Genomic DNA, 12,215 nt, shown 5'->3' with positions numbered 1-12,215 from the left:
CCAAAGCTCCTCTTCACGTCTGCCTCCCACTGATGTAAGGACAAACTCAGCATAGCACCTAGCCCATGAGAGCTGCTTATTTTTTTTAAAAAACACAGTCACTGATTTTAAAGGTCCCAGAAATGGAATGATATTTTAGACCTTTACGTGCTCTAGAGGTGTAACAAGTAGGAGGACAAGTTCTTTAAAAGTCTTTGACTTTTCCCCCCCTCCCTTCATTAACTACTCTCAAAGCATCCAGAGAAGTTCCTTTCCCATGGGAAACAGCTGCTATTATTTGCAGCACAGCTGTAAATGTGCATTATTCCTACCCATTTGAAGCTAGGTGACAATAGCTATCATTCTGACCCAGCAATGAACTGAAATTGTAGTCACTTTTTCTTATAAGCAAAAGTGCCCTAGTCACATAGTTTCTTGGTAATTTCCACCTTTCAGGATCTTAAAAAAAGAAAAGAAAAGAAATGCCTTGCTTTTACAAAGTCATTTGCAACTGGCTCAGTGATAAAGCCTCGCCGTGTCAGCTTTCAGGAATCCTGTGTTTGTCTGTGTTGTGTTACCCAAGTAGCTTGTTATCTTTGCAGCTTAAGGGCTGACTTGGAAATTCAGGCTGTCAACTATTTAAAGAAAATGGAAGTCCTCACGCCACTATTTTAATTAACTTTCCAGAGAGCAAGGTTTTCTACTTGGTTATGAGAGTGTTAACTTAAAATACTTTGAAGGAAACAGGGCAGAAACAAAATAAGGAGGAGGATCTTTGTTTTAAAAGGCATTCTAGGAAGAAGAATTTGAACATAGCCATGATGACAAAACAGTATAGATAATGTAAAGAAAAGAGAAGAGAGTCAAGAACAAATATTAAGGAGTATGAATGGTAGAGCGTGGGTGGTTAAAATGTATTAATGCAGATTATATGGGGCCTTGAATGCCAGGTTAGGGTTTTGGAAGGTGGATGTCTATGCAATGGGAGATAAGAGATGTGTGGAAGTCAACAACGATCACATTTATGTCTTAGGAAGATAACAGGGGGTTATGTGTGGGTATTATGCAGTACACAATGGAATCAGAACAGATCCAGGAACTCACTGACTTTGTGAGTGAGTTTGGCCTAAAATTTCCATCCATTAATTTGTTAAATGGTGATGATAAAACTGTGGTAGGAACTGAATGAAATCAGGCACGGACTATTAAACTACCGTTATAGAAAGCAGTCAAACAATCAACACACACATGCATACTTTCACAGTCAGGCTGACTGGAGGAGACTGAGGGCTGAGAAAGCCGGCGTTCTGATAGAGAGAAGGAAAGAAGGGAGCTGTCTGAGGTGAAGGAGAAAGGTGGGAGGTGAAAAGGGAAAATCCCGAGAGACGATTCAAGAGAGAAAGGAGCTTATACAAGGGGAGGCAGCGGGGGAGCTGGCCTGGGGGCTGGGATGCTGGCGGGTTCAGCTTTAGAAATGCTAAATTTGAGAAAGAATGAGATATTTACAAGGAGTGGGTGGCCCAGAGCAGCCTCAAGAATTAGGTGTTCAATCAGCGTTTTAATTGAAAATGCCACATGGCTCTACTACACGAGGATAGTATCTGAGGATCTTTACTGATCCATAATTAAACCTCAGTGAGCAAACTCAGTGAAGTTCTAAAAGCCATAGCATGTAAGCCAAGAGAGATGTGGAGTTCAGAATTGCCACTGAGGGAGCTCTGGATAGAAAAACAGATTCTCTGGACGGAATCAAGGAAGTATCCATGCCTAAGTTCCCTTTCAGCACTTCACCTCCTTTGAGGAATTTCCCTTTGCTTGTTCCCACCAGAGAAACATCACTTATAAAAACAATCACAGATAACTCCAATCCCAATCACACAAAGATGTTCATCAAAGTATTATTTATATCAGCAAAAAGGGGAAGCAATTCATATTTAAGATAACAGGGGAGTGGTAGATTATGTCCATCAATTTGATGGAATATGAAAGTGGCGACTGTAGGAACCATTCTAAGCACTTTATATATATTAATTCAATCAGTCATCATAGCAATTCTATGGGGTATATACTAATAAAAGCCCTATTTTACAGATGAGGAAACTGAGGCTTGGTAAATTTAAATAATTTGCTCAAGATTGCACAGGTAATAAGGGGCAGATCTGGGACTTCAGTGAGGCTGTCTGGTTCTAATGTCTTCGCTCTAAATAGAATGTAACATTGCCACAAATGCTACTTTTTATTTTTGCCTGATTTTCCTAAATTAGTTTTATGACAAAACTTTGGAGGAAAAATATACAGGGGAGGAGGAAATCAAATAGGAAAGGAGTGGTAACAATGAGCAAAAATTCTGCTTCTTTATATACCCAATGACAAAAGCTCATATTTCCTATTCTTTCAATCTCATCAACAATAACTAATGCTCGTACAACAAATTATAATCTACAAAGTCCTTGAACCCATTCATAGTGCCAAAACTACCCGGCCAAGTCCCATTTTCATTACTCCCAATTTACAGATGAGGAAATTGAGGCTGAGAATGAGCAGAGGGCTCATTTCAGTTTCATGGTGCTGGTTTCATGATTCCCAGTCCCAAGCTCCTTCTCCTACTCAGCATGGTTTGGACAATTTCAAAACACTGTCCACCATTTCTTTAGTAATCAGTCAGGAAAGCACCAGGAACACACTGAAATTAAGGAAAATGATTGACTTGGGTTTGGCCAGACTAACTCTCCAAACTTGACATCTTAGGGCTAAAAGGTCTGGGTTACCCAAGTACTGTTCTTTTTAAGACTTCTTCTGCCTCAGGCAAGCCATTTTCCCTAAAGGAGGTTTGTGGAATGAACCTTTTTTCTCTTTCGTTCTTTCCCCGGTCATGTGATTACAGCTGTTTCACACCCATGTAGGTCCCAAAAGCCTCTTCAGAGGTTGCCAAGAGATGGGACAGGATGATGATAATGAAGAGGGAAATGATGATACTTTAATGGTTAATAATAACAGCCAAAGTGTATAGAGAGTTTGCTGCATGCCAGATACCGACCGCCCTGGGCAATGTTTCCATACAGTTAATCTCACAACAGACCTGAGAAAGAGGTGCCATTATCTTGATGGGGAAATGAGGCTCAGAGGGTGTCCATCACATGCTTGACCGGGAGAAAGTGGGGGAGGAAGGGTTAGCAGTCCACAGACAGTGGAGTCTGAGCTGTGGGCCCTGAAAGCCCTCATTTATAAATCAACTTCAGACTCAGCCCCTACGAGAAGGAATTCCTTGCATATCTGATCTTCCTAGGAAATATGGCTCCTCCAGGGAAGACAAGAGTGGAGAACACAGCCGCTCTTGATGTTAACGACCTAGAGACTAATTTATCTTCTTTTTATGCCTTGACATTTTCTTTTAATTAAAAAAAAATTATCAAGGAAGCTATCAGGGAAGATTTACTGGAGAAGGAAAAGGCTACCCACTCCAGTATTCTTAGCCTTCCCTTGTGGCTTAGCCGGTAAAGAATTCACTTGTGTTGCAGGAGAACTCGGTTCAATCCCTGGGTTGGGAAGATCCCCTGGAGAAGGGAAAGGCTACCCACTCTAGTATTCTGGCCTGGAGAACTCCACGGACTATACAGGGTCGGACCACGACTGAGTGACTTGCACTTTCAGTAATTTTTATGATTCCTTCAAAGCATATTTACTAATCTAATTTTTTTTTAAAAAATCACAAAACAGACTAAAAGGAGAGTGCGGTGAGTGGACCGTGGCATCTTAAGTGGACGTCTCAGTCATTCTACCAAATTAAATGGGCAGATGTGGAAAGTGCGCCGAGTTTCTGAAGTGAAGCATGACTCTGTGACTGCAAGTTTTCAAGCCTGGAAGGCATGATCTGGTTATCAGTCTGTTAAGGAGCACACTAGTCAAAGACTTGGCAGGGAATGAATACTAGTTGATCTGTAAATAATCTACTGGTAAAGTTTACCCGGAGTAGAACATTAACACAGTAGAGGCGAGACTTTCAGCCGGTTGTCAGCCTGTGAGCTGTTTCAAATTGGAGGTCTGGCCTCCACCTTTAACCCTTTCTACTACTCCAACGGCAACTATTGCATGAAAAGAACAGAATGGAATGGATAGAGGAGGGTGAATTCAAATATAAACACTCTCTGATGATTTGGCCAGTTAGGCAGTTAGGACCAGTAAGTGTCTCAGTGGCAACAATACAACTGTTAGGTCAAGTGTATGAAGGGTGAGGCCCCTTCAGGGCAGCTGCAAAAAGAAAGCCCCTATTAATCCCTTAACTAAGCAGCTGATGGATTTAATCTTTTTGTGCTTATAGTATATCTCTTCAAACACAAGATTAGTATAAGTTTAAAAAATCAGCACGGGTTACCCAAGCTTTTTATAGATTTTTTCATTTGCTAACAGATGACAGAAAATAGAACTCTGGAGCATTTCTGAGAACAAGTTCTGTCACTCCGGCTTGGAAAGCTTCATTGCCTGGATTCATTCACAAAAAGAATAGGTTTCTATTTGAAGAGGAAAGAGACCTCCGTCTCACGCCTAGGGATCTACTTTCTTTTGATTTTGCATCCATTGTTATTTAAAATAGCATTAAAAGATTCAGTGAGTTATTTTGCATAGTTATATCAGAAAAGGAACCATACCTGGTGTAATCCCCTTTGGCTTCCTAAAAAAAAAAAAAGACAGATGATCAGTTTGTACTGATGTTAATCAAGCTAAAAGAATTTTTACTTTTGATCATTCTCCACTCTTAAAATGCCTGAGTTTTGTTTCGAATTTTTTTTTCACAAGGAACATTTTCCCTATTTACCACACTGGAGAAAATGTGGCATTTAAGACATTGCTATTACTCATTAATTTTTCCTGTTTTTAACAGACAAGACAAATCTATCTGAAAATGCATAGATAATTATTTCTCCTTTTAAGTTTCAAAGATCACGTGATAAATGCTTGTCTACCAGAGCAGCACACTTTTTAGTCTGGATGCAGACCTTTTAAATCATTACACAGATAAACCGACACATGCCATTTACTTTCTTTTTTTAAACCAGCACAGAACCCACTGTTTTTCTACTATGCATGCTTTTAAGAATTAAAGGGCTCTTTAACTCAACCTCAAGAAAAAGTATACAAAAGTTACTAAATTTAAATACAAATTACAGCTGTTGTGACAGCTGCCGCCTCCCAAATGCAAGTCACCCAGAGCTCTTTGCCGGGAATATGGTCTTAACGCTCCTTCCTCAGTGAAGTCTAAATTTCATTTTCTTCTGAGACACACAATGCCACATTCTCCCTCATCATGCAAACCACACTAAGACAGAAAACGGTGGCTCACATTTTATTCTCGTAAACAACCAGGCGACTTTAGAACATTAGCTACTGGCCTATGCAAAAGTTTCAGAATTTCAGGCAGTTCACAAAACCCAGTGAACAAAAACGAGCGGGTAAAAAGCGGTTTGTCAGTTCTTACCTGTAAAATGAGTGCCGCTAACCTGAAGATAGTTTCGCTGTCTACTTCGATTTGCCCCTGTCGGTGGAAAAGGAAAGCATCACTGAACACAGGCTGCCCTAGGTCGTAGCAAATGGCTGTGGAGTTCGGGAAGCTGTCACAGCTTGGCACCTCCAGTTTACGATCAAAATGCAGATCATACCATTCCAGAGGAAAGGGAGGGGGGCGTGGAGAGACGCATCCAGGGTTAAGGGGAAGCCACTCTGTGTGTGTGTGTGTGTGTGTGTGTGTGTGTGTGTGTGTGTGTGTGTGTGTGTGTGTGTGTGTGTGTGTGTGTGTGTGTGTAAGAGAGAGAGAGTGCGCGCTTTAATTAGCTGTGGGAAATTGTATTTTGAGAGCAGTATTCTGGAAGGAACACACATGACTGAAAATTCAGACAGACTCTAAATGAATGAATAATTTTTATCTAAGTTCATTTTTACGCTCCGATTTTCTTACTTTGTTCAGTGTTTTCCTGCATCATAGCAATGATTTTGGTACACACACAATGCAAATATTACAAAAAATTTAAGTTCCACTTCTGTGTCAATGAGACTATTGAATTAATATTTACAGTTTTATAGAGAAGATGTAAAGCCTTAAGAATCAGCTACAGCAAATGCTTAAAAGACTAATATTCTGTTGCTTTACACTGAAGTCTGATGAATCCTAATTTATCCTTTTTCCAGTATTTTATTTTTTAAGATCCCAAAGAAGAATAGGAGTTTGAGGCTGTAATTAACAGGAATACTTACTCAGGAAGGGATACACAAGTGTGGGTGTCTGTGTGTGGGGGAGTGCCTCTATCAATACTACTCACACATACCTTCGTTTATTTTGTTAAATGTGATGACATATTTAAATATCATTATTGCATTGTATGATAAATTCAACACTTAGTATTAGACTACAGTCATTATTTTAAAAACTTTTTTTTTTTTTTTTTGGTAAGATGCTAGCTTATAAGCATTACCACATGCTAAAACAATTCCATATAACCCTCTCCTGGTGTAAATCCTGTATAATTAGCACTCAGAATGCATAGTGTTTAAGAACACAGGTCTGCAAATTGCCCTGCACTTTTTCTTTCTCCTTTCTACCTGTTGAATCTGGGCTGAAGAGTTTTGTAATTACACGAAGTGTGTCAGTGGTAAGTAATTTAGTAGTTTTAAGGTAAACGCACACTAGGTAGGTTTATAGGAGCAGTTAGCTCAGTGAGAATTTCTGGAAGGTCTATGCTTTTCTCTCAAGTTTCCAAATGATTTGACTGGGCTTCTCAAAAATACAACAATAAAAAAAAAAAAAACCCAAAACAAAAACTAGTAACAATAATTCTTTTAGAAGTCATAAAATAAAATATACAACCCCCAAATTGGGGATGTTACAATGTCAGCAGTGATAATTATCTGTGTTTCCCTTCTATTACAGAATGAAAACAAATTAACTTCATTTTCCAGCATCTAAGTATTCCTTCTGAAACCTGAGGCAGAGGATCTGCTTCAAAGTTTTTTGCTTCAAAAGCTGACAGGCCCAGAGCCTTGGAATTCAAAGCTCGCCTATAATCTCTAGAAACAGATTATAAAATCAAAGAAGCCAGGTTGATTGCAGAAATCAATTGCCCTGTGTCTTTCAGGCAAGAGACAAGCAGTTTTCTAATCTGGTGAAAGATGATGAAGCAGTTAATCCAACAGGTGAGGAAGGTGCTGATCAAGATTTAAATTTTAGAAAGGCTGAATCCCTTCTCTTCAAAGAAAAAGAAACTCATGCAGAGGGAGGGGAGCTTGTGGGGCGGCCGGGGTGGGGGGGAGTGCTAAAAAACATCTTTGAGTTTGAAATTAGGCCTGACCCCGTTAAGTCAAATTTGTCTTAAAATTGGAGAGGAGATCAAGTGTGTTAGTTCAAATATTAAAAAAAAAACAACTAAAGATGAATAAAATATATTGAAAATTATTGCCAACTCCTCTGCCACCCTGTGACCCCTTTGCTTCATCAGAACCTTAGATGAGTCATTTGAACAATATTTTACACACCAACTTTTCAATTTAGTAAATGGAAGTCCAGCAGATAAAAAGACCTCAAACAGATACTTTAAAGGAGGCTGCCAAATATTTCTCTAACTTAGAAGACTCATTAAACATTAAAAATGCTGAAATGAGGAGCTGAGGTATGAAAAGTACCAGGCTGGGACAGCTCTAGAGGAGTAGGGAGGCAAATACAAACCTCACCTGTGGGTTTTTTCACCTACACAGTTCAGTTCAGTTCAGTCGCTCAGTCGTGTCTGATTCTTTTGACTCCATGGACTGCAGCACACCAGGCCTCCCTGTCCATCACCAACTCCTGGAGTTTACCCAAACTCATGTCCATTGAGTCGGTGATGCCATCCGACCATCTCATCCTCTGTCATGCCCTTCTCCTCCTGCCTTCATTCTTTCCCAGCATCAGGGTCATTTCCAATGAGTCACTTCTTTGCATCAGGTGGCCATAGTATTGGAGTTTCAGCTTCAACATCAGTCCTTCCAATGAACACTCAGGACTGATCTCCTTTAGGATGGACTGGTTGGATCTCCTTGCAGTCCCAGGGACTCTCAAGAGTCTTCTTCAACACCACAGTTCAAAAGCATCAATTCTTTGGCACTCAGCTTTCTTTATAGTCCAACTCTCACATCCATACATGACTACTGGAAAAACCACAGCCTTGATGAGATGGAGCTTTGTTGGCAAAGTAATGTCTCTGCTTTTTAATATGCTGTCTAGGTTGGTCATAACTTTCCTTCCAAGGAGTAAGTGTCTTTTAATTTCATGACTGCAGTCACCATCTGCAGTGATTGTGGAGTCCCCCAAAATAAAGTCTGACACTGTTTCCCCATCTATTTCCCATGAAGTGATGGGACCAGATGCCACGATCTTAGTTTTCTGAATGTTGAGCTTTAAGCCAACTTTTTCACTCTCCTCTTTCACTTTCATCAAGAGGCTCTTTAGTTCTTCTTCACTTTCTGCCATAGGGTGATGTCATCTGCATATCTGAGGTTAATATTGATATTTCTCCCGGCAATCTTGATTCCAGCTTGTGCTTCATCCAGCCCAGTGTTTCTCACGATGTACTCTGCACATAAGTTAAATAAGCAGGGTGACAGTATACAGCCTTGACATACTCCTTTTCCTATTTGGAACCAGTCTGTTGTTCCATGTACAGCTCTAACTGTTGCTTCCTGACTTGCATACAGATTTTTCAAGAGGCAGATTAGGTGGTCTGGTATTCCCATCTCTTTCAGAATTTTCTCCACAGCATGTTGTCATCCACACAGTCAAAGACTTTGGCATAGTCAATAAAGCAAAAATAGATCTTTTTCTGGAACTCTCTTGCCTTTTTGATGATCCAGCGGATGTTGATCTCTGGTTCCTCTGCCTTTGCTAAAACCAGCTTGAACATCTGGAAATTCACGGTTCACGTATTGTTGAAGCCTGGCTTGGGGAATTTTAAGCATTACTTTAGTAGTGTGTGAGATGAGTGCAATTGTGCAATAGTTTGAGCATACTCTGGCATTGCCTTTCTTTGGGATTGGAATGAAAACTGATCTTTTCTAGTCCTGTGGCTACTGCTGAATTTTCCAAATTTGCTGGCATATGGAGTGCAGCACTTTCACAGCATCATCTCTTAGGATTTGAAAGAGCTCAACTGGAATTCTATCACCTCCACTAGCTTTGTTCATAGTGATGCTTCCTAAGGCCCACTTGACCTCACATTCCAGGATGTCTGGCTCTAGGTGAGAGATCACACCATCATGATCATCTGGATCTGAAGATCCTTTTTGTACAGTTCCTCTGTGTATTCTTGCCACCTCTTCTTAATATCTTCTGCTTCTGTTAGGTCCATACCATTTCTGTCCTTTAGTGAGCCCATCTTTGCATGAAATGTTTCCTTGGTATCTCTAATTTTCTTGAAGAGATCTCTAGTCTTTCCCATTCTATTGTTTTCCTCTATTTCTTTGCACTGATCATTGAGGAAGGCTTTCTTATCTCTCCTTGCTATTCTTTGGAGCTCTGCATTCAAATAGGTGTATCCTTCCTTTTCTCCTTTTGCCTTTAGCTTCTCTTCTTTTCACAGCTATTTGTAAGGCCTCCTCAGACAGCCATTTTGCTTTTTTGTATTTCTTTTTCTTGGGGATGGTCTTGATCTCTGTCTCCTGTACAATGTCACAAACCTCTATCCATAGTTCATCAGGCACTCTGTCTATCAGATCTAGTCCCTTAAATCTATTTCCCACTTCCACTGTATAATCATAAGGGATTTGATTTAGGTCATACCTGAATGGTATAAGTGGTTTTCCCTACTTTCTTCAATTTAAGTCTGAATTTGGCCGCTCCAGCCACCTACACAGCGGCCCCAACACAACTGTGGTGGAGAAAAGCACCGGGGGGTATGCAGAGGTAGGGTCCTTGAAAAGTCTCATTCCAGGAGGAGAGGACAATGCTTGGTTTGGCAAAGCCCCACATTCTTTTATACATCTTAGCCCCCACCTCACCTTTTAGTTAACCACTGTCCTGGAAATCCAAGGCAACATATTTTAAGTTCCAGTACTGATTGTCAAGGTAATCTGACCTGTGCATGGAGTTCATCCGAAACAATGGATGAACCAAGAATAATACGATTTTGCCTGGTTCTTAGTGCTTTCAAATGGTGAAACTTAATTAAGACTTATACGGAACTCTAGAATTTCATGCCTGAAGGGTAAAAGTTCTTTAGAAACTGCGGTCTGCTCTTGGAGAGAACATTTCTTTTACTTACAACCATGGCAACAGAGGTAACCTTATAGGTATTGGGCAAGCTAACACTTGAGAAAGGGATCACCTCAAAGACAGGGGTAATGGGATCCTTCAGTGGGTTTCCATGACTGTCAAGGATAAACAAAGAGAAGTGGCGGCATGAGTCAAATGATGCAGCTGAATGCACAGAGGTAACAGGAAACAGTACCAAGTGCTGGGGCTACAGTCCCGCTGCTAATTTAACTGGATCGTGGATTCCATCACTAGGTCACTGAGTTCAGGCTGCACTCTGGACATCTTATCCCTGTCCTGGGCTTCTTAGCCCAGTCGACCAAGACATCATGCTAATGAGGTGAACTCTAGGTTTTGATTCCCAAGTAGGCGATGAGAATAAAAGAACGTTTTAGAACTTGCAAGGGAACTTAGTGAAAACATGACTCCTGTGATTTTACCTTCTCAGTGATGGCACTGAAGAACAGGACCAAGAAGTATACTACTCAGTCTCCCAGCAGATGTTGACTCTGCATTCTTTCTGCTCTACCATGCATTAGTTAACTTAATTCGCTGTGACTCCAGTGCAAATCTCACCAGGAATCTTCTAAAAGCATGCTTCTGGTAAAAATGGAATCAGATGAGGCCAGAAAAATGACTCCAATGCCACTTACACTGTTGGTAGGACAGCATGTCACCATCAAACATACACATTGACAGTAGAGAGGGAAAGCTATTTCTGAAGACCCATTCTGCATTTTCTGTATTGATATAGTCCTCCATGGAAACTTATTCTGCACTATAGCAGTCAACATTAATAATCTGGTCACAGATATTAGGATTGAGAACTACTTGATAAAATGTTGAGAAATCCCAGTTTGTTTCCAAGTCTATTACTTTAGGGTTAAATCTACAAAAAAAAAAAAAATTTAACTTGTAGAACATCAACAAACAAATGTAGAAGAAATGAAAGAGATAAAAAATTACTGTTTGCAGCAATTATAGTACTGAGGTACTGATTGATATAGTATTGATGCAGGCAATAAACTTCAATAAATAAAAATAACGATTGGTTTTTTTATATATATTGATAGATATATATTCAAATGCTATTCATTTGGTATATATTCAAATGCTAAGAAAATGAAGTAAAACTAATTTTATAAGAAAATCTACAAAAAAAAAGAAAATCTACAAAAAAAAAAATTGGGTGAAAATTAGAAGAGAAACAGGTCAGCATATTTATATAATCACAAAGGATTACTCCACAGGGGAAAATTAATTACAAAGGGGAAAACAGTAATTCTTCAATGGTGAAACCCAACAAGTACTATCCAACCCAAGGGATGAGATATCACCAGTAATTAGGAAAACCAGCATCATGTGCCTTCTGATGATATGTACTGAGAAGAATGTGTGTGTGTGTGTGTATGTGTGCATGTTAGTCGCTCAGTTGTGTCTAACTCTTTGCGATCCCATGGACTGTAGCCCACCAGCCTCCTCTGTCCAAGGATCTTGGACAGGCAAGAATACTAGAGTGGGTAGCCATTTCCTTCTCCAGGGGGTCTTTTGGACCCCCGGGATTGAACCCAGGTCTCCTGCACTGCAGGCAGATTACCACCTGCACCACCAGGGAAGCCCTGAAAAGGACGTAACTTCATCTATACACAGTGCTGGGCTAGTACATGTAAATGTTTCACAACCAGAAATGGGGAAGGGGGTAACAAGAACGGATTTGCATAGTTTGCTGATTTCCATGAAATCAACATGTAAACATTCCCGCCATAGTGGATTTCAAGCTGCCATCATGGTATTACAGAACATAGAGTTGGGAAGTTATGTGAGAACTGGCTCTCACAGTTGGTACTGACTGGCTCCAGTACACTGCTGGGTAGTATTCCTGCCAAAAATACATCACTAGATCTAATTATGAGGAACCTTGAGACAAACATCTGGCCCATACTCTTCAAAAATGTCAGTGTGATGAATG

The 12,215-nt window shown here is 40.2% G+C and overlaps 1 protein-coding gene across 5 annotated transcripts in view; it reads right to left on the bottom strand.

The window, feature by feature from the left end:
* The window catches only part of FRMD4B (FERM domain containing 4B), a 356,738-nt gene that overhangs the window by 70,976 nt on the left and 273,547 nt on the right, over nucleotides 1-12,215 (bottom strand). For all 5 annotated transcript variants that reach the window (XM_043886552.1, XM_043886549.1, XM_043886550.1 and 2 more), the window contains 2 exons: nucleotides 5,453-5,509; nucleotides 4,626-4,648 (listed from right to left, as the gene is read on the bottom strand). In XM_043886552.1, coding sequence (XP_043742487.1) covers nucleotides 4,626-4,648; nucleotides 5,453-5,509 — 80 coding nt within the window. The remainder of the gene's footprint in view (nucleotides 1-4,625; nucleotides 4,649-5,452; nucleotides 5,510-12,215) is intronic.

This window comes from Cervus elaphus, chromosome 24 (genome assembly GCF_910594005.1).
Source record: "Cervus elaphus chromosome 24, mCerEla1.1, whole genome shotgun sequence".
NCBI classification, from domain to species: domain Eukaryota; kingdom Metazoa; phylum Chordata; class Mammalia; order Artiodactyla; family Cervidae; genus Cervus; species Cervus elaphus.
The sequence above is the reverse complement of the archived record's forward strand: the minus strand, read 5'-3'. Positions and strand labels throughout refer to the sequence as shown.